At 39.5% G+C, this 18,868-nt stretch overlaps 1 protein-coding gene across 2 annotated transcripts in view; it reads right to left on the reverse strand.

Annotated features, from left to right (window-relative positions):
• The window catches only part of LOC113044479 (ephrin type-A receptor 6-like), a 110,343-nt gene that overhangs the window by 27,635 nt on the left and 63,840 nt on the right, over window positions 1-18,868 (reverse strand). For both annotated transcript variants that reach the window (XM_026204513.1, XM_026204512.1), the window contains exons 4-5: window positions 10,672-10,827; window positions 7,897-8,232 (exon numbers count right to left, since the gene is read on the reverse strand). In XM_026204513.1, coding sequence (XP_026060298.1) covers window positions 7,897-8,232; window positions 10,672-10,827 — 492 coding nt within the window. The remainder of the gene's footprint in view (window positions 1-7,896; window positions 8,233-10,671; window positions 10,828-18,868) is intronic.

The raw sequence follows: 18,868 nt of genomic DNA on the forward strand, positions 1-18,868 counted from the left end.
AGCTAGGCTGATTTAAGTTTTTTTTTTTTTCTTTTGGTGTGGGAAAAAGATTACATAACTACACTGTGGGAAAACAAAACACTAGCACCTAAATAAGCCAGTGGCAGCATTGGTAAGCTGTTTCAGAGAATGAACCTGTTAAAAACCAGCACTGCTGGCAGAAATGGTTTTGAGCGAACATGTATAAACGCCGGAGGACTCGGGGAAAATGTGTGTGCGTGCTTGTCTTGTCAGCCTGCCAATGTGTCAGCATAGTGTGCAGGTACACATGGATATGCATGCATATATAAGTGTGTCCAAGCATGTGTGTTTGTTTGTGTGTGTGTGCCTGCTATGTAATTGAGAGTTCCTCTGACATTATGCAAGCCCACAAACATTCTGACACCTTGCTTTTGACAATTCTATCCAAAGCATAAAAATTATAAATAAATATAGAATTCAGAGTTCAGAACTGCACAACATGTAGCCTCTCAGCCCCTGGAGAGAACATTTACATTTCATATGTCTCACACAAACTCATCCACTCTCCAGGAAAGCCTCAAACACGCATATCTAAAACATGCCATCCACCCACCAATCCAAAAGCAAGGGCAGCACTGAAACCATGTTCAGCATTAATGTCTGTAGCACTTTGAGTTCTCCACTAGTATTTCTCACACAACATTTCTGTCTGACAGTATTTTGTGCTGTTACTCACTCTGGCTGTGGGCTTCTCCTTAAAGACACGTCTGGGTCAAAAAACACCTGCCAGCCTCAATAACGCTTTATGTTTACAGTGAATGACTGCACTTTGTGTTGACCAAAAAATGCATTGAAAACTCCACAAAAGCTTAACACATTCACATTACTGTACAGTTGCATCATACTGTAAGCTTAAAGCCCCTATTGGCTGAGCTCATTTAAAGCTGCAGTGTTTTATTTTCAGTACCATTAGTAAGACCAGTCATAATTGCACAAAAAATAAAAAATAAAAGTTTTTCAAACAGGCTTCCCAAAGCATCAGCCATTGTTTAGGAGAACAGGACATCACCTCCAATGTTAATATAGTTAGCTGAAACTAAAAATATTAAAATACTTATGAAGAATTCAGATGCAAAAGCCTCTAAGTGCATCTGAAATGTTTTTATTATATATATATACACATATACACATACATACATACATATATATATATATATATATGTAATTTTACATTTTTACATATCTTTGCCACTACTCTTGACACACTAGATTTTTCCATTTGTCAAGGTTTTAATCATTTAAAATCTATAAAAAAAAATTATAATCAGTATTAGTTAACTCCCTCCACCTTTTTTCCACTTATCAGATGACTCAAAGTCTTCTTTCTGTTCAGTATTTTGTCGGTTATTGTTTCATGCTATGAATATTACAACTATCCTGAGTTATCTCCTTGCCTGTTTGCTTGTGGATTATTATATTAAAGACCTTTTCTTTGTGGATTATCCTCGCCTTCCTCTGAGAGACTGTAACAGAATAACCGACCAACAAAGTATTTAATATAGCTGCATTTTTCTTTCCTTTTTGTTTTGCTTCCAGAAAGGCAATACCTGCCACAGCAACAGGACCGTTCGCTGGAGGACCATACCAGGGACTTTTTCGATCTGGCAGGCCTTACCTATTTCCTGGACCGCTCATTCTGTGTATTCTACATCACCAGGCTGAGCGAGCGATGTAAGGCATTCCTTCCAGCGAACGGTCCCAAGGAGGATTTTGCCTCTTTCATGGAGTGGGTACTGGAGATTAATGGATCATCATTCACCCTCTGCCCCACTGAGGAGGATATCTCCAGCCCCACTCCCGAACCAGAGACCAGCCAGCGGTCATCCTGCTGCACAGAGCAAATGCCTGAACCTGCTACAGATGGAGACCCTGAGGCTGAGGCTGAGGCTGACAACATCGCCCATCCATGAAGATGTACTGGTAGAGATCTCCACTACTCATCTCCACTGTGGCTCGTCATCCCAACCAGCTCCACCAGGCTCCCTCGTCCCTCCAACTCCACCTTGGTCAGTCGTTGACCATCTGTCGCCTCGGGACTCCACTCCGCTGGCTTCGACCGTCACTCCGTACCTCTGGCTCTTTCAGGCTCCTCCTTTCCTCTAGCTCCACCTCCATCTACGGTCCCGTATCCTCCTCGGTCACCCGAGCCTTCAGCTCCGCCTTGGCTCTCCAGATTCTCAGTGTCACCCTGGCTCTCTGTCTGCTCGGCTCCATCCTTGGCTCCTCATCCATCGTCTCTGTCAGTTGGCCCCCTGGTGTTGTCGGCCCCTCCTCCACCATGGCTCCTCCTGCTATCGACTCCTCGTGAGCCACTATCCTGGCTGGCCTCTGGATTTCCATCTGGCTCCTCCTGCTCCCGGCTCCTGCCTGGCTCCTCCCTCCATCCACTCCACCCTGGCACTATGGACTATGCTCCCTCTCCATTGCCTGCCCCTTGCCTGCCCCACGCCTGCCTCCTGAACCCCACTCTCCCTCATCTGTTGGACTTTTTTCGTCGGCACAAGGACGCGTCGTGCCGGGAGGGGGCGAACTGTTATAGTCATGATCTGTTTTGTTTGAGTTTTCTGTGACTTGTTTCTATGGTTTTTGATTAATTTGCTCATTAGTTATTATTCGTTAACACCCTCCACCTGTTTTCCACTTCAGATGCCTTACTTAAAGTCTTCTTTCTGTTCAGTATTTTGTCAGTTAATGTCTCATGAGTGATTTCCCCGCCTGTTTCACTTGTGAATTATTATATAAAGACCTTTTCTTTGTGGATTATCCTAGTCTTCCTCACTGGAACAGAATGATGATGGAACATTTTTTTTTTTGACATTTTGTTTTCTTCAAAATAATTTGAAACATTAAAGTAGAATTTTTACTTAAATTGAACATGCTTTCCATGTGCATAATATTTTTTTAATTTTAAAGCAGACATCATAATGGGATGTCTCATCTTTGACCCATATCATATGAAACACATTGACTCCTTGTGCAAATTAACTCAAGGTTGTTATGTTTCACTCACCGCTTCAGGTTAGCAGGGGTTCACAGAGGGAAGAAAGAAGTTTCAGATCTATTAAACATGCTTCAATCACCGTGTGAGGAGTTGAGAGCTGATATTTTTGATGTAATATTAACGTCTCTGAGTGGCAGTGAGAGTTCATCATTAAGGCTTGTTTGGATCTCTTGAATCATGATGCTTTGGCTTAGCCGTCTGCATGGCAACAGCCTCTGCTCTTCTCCAGCACTTTCTGCTCATTAATACTGCACTGGTTCTAGTTAGTATGGGTGGGGAAACTGGAGGGTTGTTAGCCCCTTGCCCCATCATAACCCTTTTGGGAGTCCAGCCCAGCCCCACGGTCACTACTCCCAACCTGACCTCTATTAACATTTGATGTGGAGCTAAATAGACACCGTAGAGGAAGATTTGCTGTACTGCAAATGTTATACTGTAATGAGCTATGGGTTTTACCTTTGGCAACTGAGCTTTACGGATAATCAGTCAAAGAATTTATAGCATTGAGGTTACAATTGTGTAGACGCAGAACATACTGTACGCTTTGTAAAGGTAAAAGCAAAAAACAAAAGTTGGCGCAAACTAATCTCACAAGTGCGGCGCTGATCAGCTAAAAAATACTTAATGTACGCACACAAATACGGTTAAATGGTCTAAAAGGACAAGACTCTTATGTTCAGTTTTACATCCAAACATAGTGCATCAGGATAGCTTATGAGACATTGTTGACGTTACAGCTGCTCGAGCACGGAGAAAATTGGAGGACAGTGTAACCACTGAGGGTGGAAACTATAGCAAAGCAGGGCTGTCAATTAACTCCCGTGGCCCGGCCCTATGCAATGTGACGTCACACTGCATGAGAATCAAAACAGCAGGCCTAGTGAGACTGGCTTGGTTTAAAGGGGATTCAAAAATGAGGAGTGGGTGGATTTTTATCATTGTAAGGTGATTGTGTTCACACACTGCTAAAACACATTTATCACATTTTCACACTGTCCAAACACCATGTAGAAGGTGATTTTGGATAATAGCTGCCCTTTAATGGATAAGATGGTTAGGTAATTGCAAAATTGCAAGAAAAACAGTTCTAAGAAAAAGTCCAGTATCTTTTATTGGCAGATGACACTCAGTTTGATACCTTGTTTTCTAGATCAGGGTTCTTAAAAAGGGGCTGCCAATTTGATCTTAAACTCATTTTATGTTTTAAATGATACACTATTAAGCTGTTGTCAGCCATATTTTATTTATTTATTTAATATTTATTCATGCATGCATTCATTCATTCATTCATTCATTTATACATTTAGATGTAACTGTTTGGCAAATATTCAATTATTTGATTCTGTACATCAACAATAATCATTTTATCACCTATGCATCATAATCATCATAAATTAGGTCAACACAGTATTTTAAAGGAATAGTCTCTCAAGTTCATCTCAAGACCAGGTCCAAGACCACATTTTCACAGTTTTGGACTACAAAAATTATTTAGACCCAGTCTTGACTCGGGTCTCTTCAAAATATCTCATGTTATGTAAAAAAAAAAAAAAAAGAAAGTAATACAGGTTTGGAGCATTATGAGGGTGAGTAAATGATGACAGAATTTTAATTGAGTATTTTTGCCCATTTAGGAGTCCGTGCTCTAAATCAATACAATTCATATATTTTGAAAATTCATGTAAGTCTCTACAAAAGTGCTCTGAATATTTTCAGATACTATATATACAGTGTGCAGCTCAATTTCTTCCCTATGCTCTGTCTCTTTCCCTCTCCACAGGTGGTAGATTGAGGGCTTGAAGGATGGTTGTGAAGCTCTTCACTGTGATTACAGCTCATGAGGCAGATTGATCATATCAATCAATCTTTCCTCCTCAATGACACTGATGCTGATGAGCCTCCCTATCTTTACAAAGGATAAAATGACCCTGCCAACAGAGTATAAGACCACCTGGTCCAGATATGACTTTTAACCTCCCACACTTCTCCAGACAAAAAAAATCATTCATCATGTTGCAGTACTTCATGCAACAAATTGTACTTCACACTGTTCCTTTAAAGGAGACATCTGGATAACCAAAGATAAGGAAACGGTTGAATCGCTCTGCTTTACCAAAACACAAACCAATGAAGCTGATGCACAATCCAGTCAATGAAAGTGAGCAGAGAATCATCAGTCAGAGCACAGGAAATGGACACACACACAGGGAAATTGATAAAAACGATGCGAGAATAAGTCTTGAGAGTCGAGAGAGCTGTCCTGTGGAGACTTGGGCAGATTCTAATAATGAAGTTTGGCCATATCTGCGGATACAGCAGCCAGATAGAGGAAGACAGCAGGCTTTTAGATAAAGCCGTGTGTCTCTATTAGTGTGAAACTGAGCTTAGGCCAGGAGACATCCCGCATTTGATGTGCTGAGACAATGCCTCTCCAGGATGAAATGAAATTTGCAGTTATCATCATTATCATGATGAACGATGAAAGTCTGGCTAGCATGGCAATAGTTATGAATACCTTGTGCCAATGTATTTTTTTAAATTTTTTACAGACTGGGAAAGTGTTCTAGCAGGTCTAATGCTCAGAACATCAGGAGGCAGAGATTGGAATGACTGTTTGAGATTAACAACAAATTGGACCAATAATAACCAAGTAGATAAGATATACTGCTATCTACTTAATTGTTCAAAAATTCAGCAAAAAAAGTAATATTATAAAATATTTAAAGGTGCAATGTGTAATATTTACAATGATCTGTTTACAGAAATGCAATATAATATACATAGGTATGTTTTCAGAGGTGTATAAAGACTTACTTAAAGGTGCTGTAGGGAACTTTTGTAAAAAAATTTTTTTTTTACATATTTATTAAACCTGTCATTATGTCCTGACAGTAGAATATGAGACAGATAATCTGTGAAAACAATTAAGCTCCTCTGGCTCCTCCCAGTGGTCCTATTGCCATTTGCAGAAACTCCATCGCTCCCGGTAAAAATTAACCAATCACAGCTGCGGTCCGTAACTTTGTTTGTGTTCAAAATGTAGAAAAATGTATATAATAAGCGAGTACACCATGAATCCATTTTCCAAACCGTGTTTTTGGCTTCTCCTGAATCACTAGGGTGCACCTATAATAAGTGTTTATATTCAGACTATTTTAGATTGCTTCGGGGGTACCTCGGCGGAGTAACCCAGTACCTTTGTGATTCTTCATAGACATAAACAGAGAGAAGTAGTTCCGGCTACGATGTTCTTCTGCAAGACGCAAGCAGTTCTGTTTATTAACCGCTAGAGCGTCAAAAGTTCCCTACCACAGCTTTAATGAGCCGTTATGTTTTTATTACCTTAGATTGAGTATCATGTTTCTACAGTAGCCTTAAACGGACAAACTGCTCAACTGAGTGCGTTTTGTAACTTTGTTGTTTTTGCAAATAAAACACTGACACAACGATGAACAAGTACATTAACATTCACAATAGCATCAATTTATTTAATAAAGTAAATATAATTACTTAATTTACCTTTGTAAAGAAATCTCATTGCTCTCTGCTGTCTTTACCAACGAGCAATCTTTGCCCGTGTTGGCCACCGTAGCTTCTCTAAAAGGAGGGGAGATGCCGCTAAAATCTACACACTGCACCTTTAGGGGCCGTTCACATATCGCGCCTATAAATGTGTGGAAAACTTGCGCTCCTGACGCTTCTGTAAGCTGCTAAGCAACCATTGACCTGCTCTCTCCATGAAGGCATGGAAATTTCAGCAAGGGATGAATGGATTTGCAGCACTAAAAATCGCTTATGGTAGCTCTGCTACTAAATTTATTTATAAATGGCTATCCATTTACAGCTATGATCTGCTGTTCTTTAATCATGGCTGAGATTTAAAGTTTTTTATGAGAAAGGATGAAGCTGATTGGTTAGCTCTTGTCACATGACCTGCGTTGCGCCAGAGGCATTCTGAAAAGTTGAGATGTTTTTAACTCGATGCGGTGCGGACGTGCCTGGAAAAAACTTTTTTTGCGACTGCATCGCTTCCATTATAAGCGTGCATACTGCACGCCTGCATTCAAAATAATTAACTTGAGCACGCAAAAGACGCAATATGTGAACCGCCCCTTAATCAAATAAAATCTAACCAATAGAATACTACCATATCTTACAATTTAATTTACTTCTGTGAAGTTGAATTATCACAGTCATTATTCCAGTCTTCAGTGTCACACGTTCCTTCAGAAATTATTCTAATATTCTGATTTGCAGCTCAATAAACAATTTCTTATTATTAGCAATGTTGAAAACAATCATGCTGCTTCATATTTTTGTAGAAACTACGACACAGTTACACAAAATGGTAACTGAATAGGATGTTCAAAAGAATGGCATTTACTTGAAATAGAAATCTTTCATAACTTTATAAATGTTTATGTGTAGTCTATATATGTGTAGTGTATTTGTTGGTTGATTTAATGTATCCTTGCTGATTAAAATGATTAATTTCTTAATTTCTTACAATTAATTTCTTAAAATTGTACTGATCCCAAACTTTAATTTAATTTAACTGAATTTAATTTAATTTTGTAAGTATTTTTTCATGAGCTTTTGGAAGAAAGCCTGCAGTATCAGTTGCCTTCCCTATACTATACTGATTATAACTATAACTTTATAATTAATGAATACTTTCTTTATGAATGTATAGTTTTTAATGCATCAGAATCACATGCAGATGTCCGTTTAGTCCACTCCTATACTCTTCTGTAATGTGACCTTTGTTTATGAGCATATCACCACAACATAACTTTCAACTTAAAAAAAGCCTACAATATCAGCGATCCCCTGTTCAGTTCGAGTCAGTTCAGTGTTAAAAAATCTCTACTCACCAGCCTGCTCTGTGCTGACGGTGATATTGGCAAGCTGTCTCTCGGATCTGCCCAAACCCGACACTCCATTCAGAGCCTCGATTTGGAATGTGTAATTGGCATGCGCCACAAAGTCTTGGACCACCACAGAGGTGCTAGTGAGGCCCGTGGGTTTGGGTATGAAGCGCACGTTGCTGTTGCATGCCTCGCAGGCCTGACCATCAGCCCCGCATCGGAAACAGAACACATTATAGCTTACATCCTTCCGACCACCTGTGTCACTGGGCGGAGTCCACTCCAGAAAGAGGGCGGTCTCATTGATGTTAAAAACCAAGTTTCGAGGAGAGGAGGGCGGTCCTAAAAGAAAAGACACACCTGACTCATTGGCAACCATAATTATCATGCTGACAGAAATCCATCTGTTAAAAAAAAAAATAAATAATAATAAATAAAAACGCCTATTTTAGCATAATATTATGCAGATTAAGAATTTTTATATTTTTTTCGCTCTCTTAAAAATGGTGCATATTCATTAACTAACGAATAATTGCAAAGCCTTAATACACTCCATCTCTTGCCATCTCTCTTTCACTCCCTCCCTCTGGATTCACTGATATACAATGTCTCCGCTCTAGTACCCTGGTTCTGCTTCCTATAGAATTCCGGCTCAGAGCCAGAAACAAGGAAGTCTGCGTTTATCTGCTGTTTCCCAGACCCAGCTAATGATGATAATGAGAATATGTCCTAGACATGATCATCATAGTTAATGATAATTGCACCCACTCGTGAATAACAAGGAAGTAATTATTCCTCCTCTCCTGTTTTTAATGCAGATTGCTGCTGGTGTTGAAAAGATTGAGTTTGGTGAATAATTTGGGTAAGCACGATGGGGGGCAGCAGGAGGAAAAGGGAAGAGGGTTATGAAGCAGAAGACTGAAATAACTGGAATTCTGATTAATAGAATCAGAAATGAGAATGAGAATGATGAGAGAGAAAATGTATGCTCATTATCACTATTTTTGGCTATTAGTTTTTCTTTCTTAATTACGTTCTCAATTACTAATACTTATTTAATTAATTAATTTTCATTAATTGATTAATTTTATTAATTTTTTTATTTTTTTGTTCTGCACTGGTACTGAACTTTATCTTTTTAATCTTATTTTATATATGTATTTCTCCTCCGGGAAACTGAAACTGGTGCAATGAAAACATTCTCATCTCCTTTATCACACCGCTGACTCGTTCACTCTCACTTCATACAAATGCAGCTGGAATCTTCTTGTGTCACACTTATAGATGGTATTTGAAAATGACCCGGGAGAACTTCAATATTAATATCATTCCAATATAGTTTTAGTGTTCATCTTGTTTCTAGGATAATCAGATCACACTGATATTAAAGGATAGACTCTAGCTTCTAGTGTGAAATTGCTTAAAGGACTAGTTCATGAGTTTGTTTATTCATATATTTTGGAGAAATTCAAAATTGCATCACTTGCTCACCAGTAGATCCTCTGCACTGAATGGGTGCTGTCAGAATAAGAGTCCAAAAAGTTGATAAAAACATCTCCATAATCCACAATTAATCCACACCACTCCAGTCCATCAATTAAAGTCTTGTGAAGCCAAAGGCTGCCCGTTTGTATGAAACAAATCCATCAAGATGTTTTCTTTTTTTAATTCAAACCATTGTCTCCGACTAAAATCCATAAAAAAAATAAAATAATAATAATAATAAAAAAAAAAAATCCAGAGTCCATAATAATGCTTCAGTTAGGGAAAAGTTTTGTCTTCGCACACCAAAATCCACTAAAATATTTTGTTTGGAACTGTTTAGGAGTATTTTTGCTAGTTTTTATCAGCTGTTTGGTCTCATTCTGTTGGCACCCATTCACTGAAGAGGACCCACTAGTGATGTAATGCTAAATTTCTCAAAATCTGTTCTGATGAACAAACTCATCTATATCTTTGTTGAACTATTCCTTTAAATTAGTGGTGGGCCGTTATCGGCATTAATCTAGCTAAGATGCCGCCGGATTTGCTTCAGGGAATTTTTATTTATTTATTATTTTTAAGAAGCTTCCCAATGGAAACCTCGACAAGATGCACGGCTGTTTCACACATACTCCATCTGCAGTGCATATGCAGTCCGGTTGCGTTACGTATGTGGTGCAGAAGCAGCACGGACTCATACTCATTGTGCTTTCACACAGGATGCATTTGCCGTCCTCTACTCGGTACATAAACGATCACTGCACTGCTGCAGTCGCACCACTCCTGAAACGCACTGACGGACTGCAACCACGTAAACGTTGGAATCCGTTAACATGGGTACGTTAAAAAAAAATACGCAATGCATACACACTGCAGACAGATTATGTGTGAAACAGGCATACATTTGTTTGCACCTTGTGCAATGTGGAATTAGTTTACAGCTTTCTCAAGCAGTTTGTGATGCATTTTGGAAACAGGAAATGAGCCCCTGGTCTTATGCACCACCTGGTTTGAGAAACCCGTTCTCAAAGATTTAACGTTACTTTTAGTCATTATTTTATTTGGTTAGCACACATATTCTGAATGCCTTCGGCAGAATTCAAATGAGCCATTTTCATCTAGATTAATCTAGATTAATTCCAAGATTACAGTGAGATTAATCTAGATTTAAAAAAAAAAATCTAATCTAAATCTGTTTTGTCATTGCTTGCAAATCACACTAAAATTGAAATTGAAAAAAAAAAAAAATAATAAAATAAAATGGAAAATGAATGCAATCAGAGCAGTAAGCTGACTTACGTGTGCAGGCCATGGTGGGAGTGTCCTTGCTGGCTCTGTAGTAGTTTTTTTCACAGTGACACTGTGCAGAACCCTCGGTGTGGCTGGAACTGTGTGGGGGACACTTTGAACATTTTATGTTTCCTGCAAACGCTTTGTAGAACCCGGGTCTGCAGGCTGTGGAGAAAACATAAGAGAAAAGTTAAGGCAGTGCATTCCAGAATTTATTGATAAATTTAACTGAACCATTAAACTGAATAGTACAGTATGCTAATTATTTAATCAAATGACAGTTAATCAAATATATATATATATATATATATATATATATATATATATATATATATATATATATATTTGCTGGGGGGAATCATAAATGAAGAAGGTTTTAGAATAATAAAGGCTTTAAAACTTTAATATTTAATTTAAAGAATAACACGTGTGCATTTTACCAAGTTTGGCATCAGTAAGACTGTTTTATTATTATTATATCATCACATATATATATGTGTATATATATATATATATATATATATATATATATATATATATATATATATATATATATATATATATATATATATATATATATATATATATAATAATAAAAATAAAAATAAAAACTTGAATGTGTTAAAAGAGATAGTATTATGCATTAAAAGGATGCAATAAATTGATAAAAAGTCACAGTAAATACATTTATAATGTTATACAATGTTTCTATTTCAAATGCTGTATATTCTGATATATATTCTAAATATTCTATACTGCAAATAGGCCAATCTTAAAAAAATAAAAAAAATAAAAAATAAACCTTGGTTCCTCAAGGGAACTCGAGCTGCATCAAAGGAAAACTTTGGGAACTCCATTCAGCTGGAACGGCTCTGAACCACGTGTGTAATCAGTCCAGTGGATGGGTGAGACATCTCCGGTGGGGTGACGTAATGACCAGGAAGCTTAAAAGCAAGTGCGGTGAAACCGGCGTCAGCCTTCTGTTATTCAGCAAGTGCTGAATAAGACTCACAAACAAATCTGTTTGTGAGTCTTATTTAGTGTTTTTTGTTAAGCTAAGCTCCATTATGTCACAGCTTCAGTCAAGAGAAGTTTTGGGCAAGAGCAGGCAGCATTCAGGCGGTGTGTTTTTCCCTGCCTGCAAAAGAAAAGGATATTGGGATAGGGACACATACAGGGAAGCACGCAGAATCAGTTCTCAAGGGAGTTGACGGCCCATGATGTGAGTGTTTTTTACTGCTTTGCTTCACTCTCATAAGGCTCTCTTTGAGAAGGGAGCCTTCATTGGCGTTTCTCTAGTGGAAGGAATGTAGACGGGCGAGTCCCTATCATATTCCTCAACCACCAGATCTTGCTCCCGCTCTCAAGATTTTGGAAGCCCATGCTGCAGTACTTACCCCCGGGGAGGGGGGGCGACGCTCTGCCTGTTTTTCTCCAAGGAGTTTGATATGGAGGGCGTTGATGAGCTCGCCAGTTGCACAAGCATCAGTTGCACAAGCATCAGTTACACAAGCATATTATGCCTCATAATATGATGAGCAGCATTAATGGGGAGCGGAGCTCACGCAGTCCGCTTTCGGGGGCTGATTGTGTTTTTCCCGCTATTAAATGCTCCGCTCTCGTCGGACATGCTCCAAGGAGTGTGTCCATGCATGTGATCTTGCGATTGCGGTCCCGCTGCTGCTGAGGCTGCCGGGATTGCTCATGATCTGGTGGACAGGCTGGAGACAGCTCTTCCTATCTCCACCCATGTTTCCTAGATCTAGAGCTCATTCTCGAGGCTTGGAGCCCAGCGCTGTGGTTTCTCCCCTTCTGAGTGAGAGCTCGCTGCAGCGGCAATCTTTCTCTGAGGAGATTGATGTTTGTGTGACTGAGCGGCTTGCACGCTGCTGAAGCAACGCGTATATTACATCAGTTCGGTTTTTGATGTGAATCTTTCTACACCAGACTGTGTTTACTCATCTGGTTGTTTGACTACATTTAATTCTCAGGAATAAAATGAAATATTTATCTGACTATGAGAAGTTAGAAAATATAGGGGCTCTTGGGATAAAAATTTCTTGAGTCAGAGCATATGTTTACCTCTCTTCCTCTAAGGAGGTTGAGGTGGTCAGCCATGGCTGCTTGGTGGGAGCAGTACCAACCCTACCGTGTTCCAGCACCTAGTGTTGGGGGTGTCACTTCTAGTACTCTGCAGAGTCTAGCGTCAGAGTGGCGCTCCCAGGCCAAAGGCTTTTAGTGGAAGGCGGTTCTGCGGACCATCATTCTCGCTGGATAGTCTTCGTTGTGAATGTCTTGACAGCCTAAGGCCTAGGACTTTTTGAGGGCCAGCTTCCTCTGGGTATAAGCAGTTTACACGGGGCCTATCTGTCCTCTGTGCCCTTTAGGAGATCGATCTGCCAACACTGCCGGTGTTTCAAGGCGCAGCGGTCTCCGGCGAGCGCTTCTCTCAGTTACTGCTCTGAAACGTAGCAGTACAAAGAGGCTCGCTAACTCTATGGAAGTCTCTAGAGTAGCTAGTATGGTCGTCCCCTGCCAGTCCACCATTTCAATCTCGTGAGACTGGTTCCCTCAGTTCGGTTCTCCTCCACCTCAATGCAATGGGGCCTTTCCCACCCTGGTGGGTCCCGAGCAGGCTCTGGTAATGGAACAGAAGTAGACACTCTCTGAGGACGGAGGCCTTCGAGGCGGTCCCTCCTCACTTTGCAGAGTCTGGGTTCTACAGCTGGTACTTCACTGCTCCGAGGAAGGATGAAGGGTTGCGTCCTATTTTAGATCTGCATCTTTTGAACCGCTCAGTCAGGGGACTGAGGTTCAGCATGCTCGCACTCAAACAGGTTGTGTCTTTGACCAAGTTTGAGGACTGGTGTGTCATGATTGATCTAAAAAATGGACTTATCTCCATCATTCCTCATCATAGAAAGTTCCTGAGGTTTGCTTTTGGGGGCAAAGCCTACCAATACTGGTTCTTCCTCTGGCCTTAAACTCTCACCCCACACTTTCACTACTCAACCACATTGATGATTGGTTGACATTAGCTCAATCAGAGCGGATGGTGGTTCGGCATCGAGGTGACGTTCTCATGTCGGACTGCGCCCCTTTCAGTGGCCAGTCAGTAGGCAGACACCCTCTGGTTACATGTTTTCTCCACGGTGCTCTGAGGCTGAGGCTTCCAGCCAGAAGAAGCTTATGCTAAGCGGTGGATCAGGATGCTATCCTAAAGCCTATAGTCCTCTGATCTCCCCTCTCTTGGGCGGGATGTCCCCGATTACTTGTCATGCTCCTGGCTCCTTCTCTCACTTTAGCTGTGCTCTTCCACACTAGGAAGAGATTTTAAATTCTGGTGGCATGGGCATAGTCATTCCCAAATTGTCCTCCGACGCAGCTCGAGCTCCTGAAAAAGAACATCTTAGATAATGCATGTAACTCTGGTTACATTCTTCATTCCTAGAGGCTTACGCTGGTTTCACCGCGCGTGCTTTTAAGCTTCCTGGTCGCTACACAGTGTTGGGCAAGCTACTTGGAAAATGTAGTGAGATAAGCTACATAAACAGTAGCTTGCTACATCTAAGCTACTTTTAAAATTAATTTTTTATGTTGAACAACGTTTTATTACAAGTCAATGCTATCTCAATGCTCAAAACTGTCAGTCAAACAGGCAGGTGTAATTGTTTAGTTTAATAGTTTTTTGTGTTCCTTATCAATTTGGCAACAAAAACAATCAAAATACATGTAATTAACAATGTGCGCACAAGTAAGTGTATGCACCTGTTGCATGGGCATGCTTAATAATACTGCAGGCCTTTGCAGAACAAAATGCAAGACCTCCAAACAGTACAAAAAAAATGGCCAGGCTGGACTCTGATAATTTTTACAAGCAGCATCTGAAAACATATTTTCTCTCTGTTATCTCAGTCAGTGTCATGTACTTGTCGAGGTATGGCCACGGCGACTCACTCCTCGGGATTAACCGTTCTCCGACCTCATCCTATGCCATCATTTCATCAAATAATTTTTGCGTGACTGGCCAAGGAGTGGTACCATCCGGAGCAGAAGGTGGCGGTAATGCATCCTAAAGATGGTTGGTTGCTATCCACCGTAAACACGAACAAGATGAAGTAGCGCCGTCGCGTCACTACTGATCCAGGATCAGTGATCTTAGCAGTTGTATTTCCCGATTTTAGTTTGAGCTTCAGAAATGCTTGCGAAAATGTAGCTTGTGTGGAAGCTACCGCACTACTTGGTAAAAAAAAGAGCTTCGCTACTGAAAAGCTATTTGATTCAGAAAACAGCGAAGCTACGACCAAGCTACTGAGAAATGTAGTTAAACTAGTAGCTTCACTGCTTGTAGCGACGCTACTGCCCAACACTGTCGCTACATCACACCCACCCTCGCCCATCTATTGGACTGATTATACACAGGGTTCACAGCTGGTCATGCTGAAGAGCGTTCCCATAGCATCCTCCGATGCAGCGCCTCATTCCCTCGAGGAACCAGGGTTACATGCGTAACCTGAGTAATTTCTAGATAAATCTCAAGCAGATCTACTAGCTACTACTAAATATTGTAGAAACATAATTTTCTGTAAAGTTGCTTTGTAACGATTTGTATTGTAAAAAGCGCTATACAAAAATAAATAAATACGCTTGAATAGAAAAGCTGTTTTCATCACTGTTAATGAAAACATTTCTTGAGCAACAAATTGGCATATTAAAATGACTTCTAAAGGATCATCTTACACTGAAGACTGGAGTAATGGCTACTGAATATTCAGCTTTACATCACAAAAAAACAGTTTAATAACATTTTCATAATATTACTGATTTACTGTATTATTGTAAATAAATGCTGCATTTGTAAGAATAACTGACTTCATTTTAAAACATTCACAATCCACTTTGCAATCATATTCAGACAAGACTCATTCTAGCATTCCCTATTTGACAAATTCTATATTTTATGCAATTTAAGTATTATATTGTTTGTCTAAAGTCACATGCAGACAAACATCCCCAAATGACTGGTTAAAATATGGAAAAGTATAAGGCAGATAAAATGTGAGGTAATGTTTTCAGTCTTTAGCAACCCCATCAGTCTCCATGGAACTGGTAGCTTACGAGATACATTAAAAGCTTCAACTTCTCCCTCTCTCAATCTCTCTCTCTCTATTTTCTCCAGTGTGCAGCCTAACTCTTTTGATCTTTTCTATGCTCCAAACCATGGCATCTCTTAAACACTCCCCATCTTGGACTTAGACTCCACACTGAAAGACTCGCCAAGGCCCAGGAGAGCAGCCAGACGAGACTGAGTTAAGTGGTACACACCCAAGCACACATACTTACACACATCATAGATGTAAGATAGCAGATCTCTTTCTGTAGTGTCTCTACCTCTGTCTCTCTCTCTCACACACACATATATACACATACACACCAGTTTTACTCTTATTTAAATTTGCTCCTCAGAGGTTGGTAATTCTCTATAGCCACAACATTACAGGCATTGATCTGTTTCTCTTTGACTCCAGACACCTTCTCCAGTAACAGGGCCATACCCGGAGAGCTTCCCCAGCAGCCTTTCGTCCTTATTGTGATGCAGAGAAACAAGTTGTGTGCGTAGGACCTCTGTTAGCATCTTTTAAAATCGGTAAAGGCGTTTGGCAGCTTTCCTAGCAAGGAAAACAACTCCAATGTATAAATCATTAATGAGGGTTCTTACTTTTATTTAGATCTGTGGTAAACAAAGTCAACAACTATTTTGTGGAAATGGAGAGCATATATTGTGGAAGTGCAAATACGACAAGCAGTCAAACAAGTATGCCACCAAACAGACCTGAGAAAAAATTATCTTTCATGATTTGCACATTAAAGTCAATGTGAAATGCGGATCGCAGCCCATTTTATTTTCACATTAAGACATATTTTGAAGTGAAATAGGATATTGCAAAGAAGAAAATGTAGAGTGGGTCTTTTATCTTTTCTGAATTTTTCGGAAAAGTGTGCATTAAATTCCAGATGAGACAAGGCGGTTAAAAAGTAAAAGTTGTTCAAGATGTCAACTGAAAAGGAAAAAAAAATTTAAATAAAAAAAAATATATTTATATATAAAAAAGAAACATTAAAAGTATTTATTTTTACCACTGAAGTTGTGAACTATAAGATAATGTCAGACAGTAGATTGTTATTTTCTCAATTTATTATTATCCCCCCCCCCCCTGAAAGTCATATATATATATATATATATATATATATATATATATATATATATATATATATATATATATATATATATATGTATATGTATATATATATATATATATATATATATATATATATATATATATATATATATATATATATATATAATTAAAATATTTTTCACACTGTGTGCATAATTTGACAAAATTACAGCATGACTGCAGATGGCACAATGAAATATTCATCAAAAAACATTAAACAAAAAACAAATATGATTGAACAAAAAATTAACCCCTGGGACATAAGAATATCCAAAGTTGAAGAAAGTTATCCAGAGTTCCTTTTATATCAATTTACCATAGTTCCAATTATTTCTGTTCTACAGCTCCTGATCTTATTGCTAGTATTACTCTTTTAATGACCTCTAACTAGAACCACAAGTATAGATATTTTTACAAGACTCATGGCAGCTCTAATTAGGCCTACAGAAGAAGTAGATCTGCCTCAGTGAAGTGAAGACCAGTGATACCAAGAACGGTACGATTCTGCAGCATTTACCTTTCCCCAGAGGATCCACAGGCAGCCATGCTGCAGAATGGTTCAGCTCTCAATATCAAAGGATGCAAAGCAGGATGAGGCAGCGCTGGAGGCAGGACTGAAAACAAAGTGGTCATTTGGATCTAGGAAATTAGTTCAGTTTTAATTTGCTCACATTGTAAAACGACTCCTGGTATGGCTCTTTACAAGGATTGTAATTACACAATGGGGGGAAGTTTGGGGGGGGGGGTGAATAAAAGCAAAAAAAAACAACAACAACAACAACATAAAACAATACTACATTCACCTTTAATTAAGCTTAATTTTCAGAAGTTAATCCGGTTTTATTTGAAAGATTTCTGTTGTTTTTGGAGCAATTTAGCCTCATTAATATACCACACAAACTTCAGGTGCTAAAAGAGTAGTTTCTACTACTTTTCCCTAAAAAGCAGTTACCGGATCCAGCGTTGTCCACAATTCAGACTTGTACCTCCTAAAAAGCCAATTAAATACAACCCTCAGTGCCAGTTAATGGACTCCGTAATGGCTATGTCAATATGAATAAATATATATTTTCCCCTCAGTCCGACATGTATTGAGTATCAGCTGACATACTGTCTGAGCAGGGGGTTAGAACAGCAGGGGAGATGAACAGGAGACAGTAATTTAGAAAATCGATCCAATTCCCTGCAACAACGCTTTAAACTTTTCTAGAAAAAACGGCCGTGGCTCTGAGAACGAACCTTGGAAAAGTTGTTTGGCTGCCTGACCTCCAGTTCAGGCTTTTGCTCAATGGTCATGTAGTGCATAATAACAACGTTCGAGGAGGGTTTAGGTGGTCCATTTTGAAAAACTTAGTGGAGTGTTTTATTATTCTGAATGTGTCTGAATTGTTACAATGATAGACAGCGTAGAGTGTAAGTCTCTCTCTCTCCCCCAGCAATCATCCCATCTCAACGGCACTTTGCTTGCCCCCGAGGACAAGACCTTTATGACAGGAGGACAAGAGAGTGTCTGTGTGGAAGATATAGTTCTAGAGATTCTTTCCCTCCCCTTCTTTCTTCGTCTTTTCTCCGTGTCTCTTTTCCTCTCTTTCGATGACAGTTTTGGGGCATTTTCCAGCTCCGCTGTTTTTGTGTGCATGAGGTGTAAGGCTAGGAAGAGACGGGAACTGAAGATAGAAAGAATTTTAGGAGAGAGCGAGGAAGAGATGTAGTCCCACAGGTAAACAATTTCATCGTTAGCACAGGGGACTGCCAGTAGAAAATGCAATTATGATTTTATATACGGTTAAAAATTCTCATTTGCCTTTAATGAATGGACTCAGAGCTAGTGACCCGACCGTGCAGAGCAGTCTAGGCCTCATCATCTCTCTTCTCTCTCTCTCTCTTGGCTTTTCTTGGTCTCTTTATCGCTCTCCTTTATTTTCTCTCTTTGTCCCTCCATCTGCCAACCTCCCTCTCTGTATCTC

Source organism: Carassius auratus, chromosome 26 (assembly GCF_003368295.1).
Source record: "Carassius auratus strain Wakin chromosome 26, ASM336829v1, whole genome shotgun sequence".
Taxonomy (NCBI): Eukaryota; Metazoa; Chordata; class Actinopteri; order Cypriniformes; family Cyprinidae; genus Carassius; species Carassius auratus.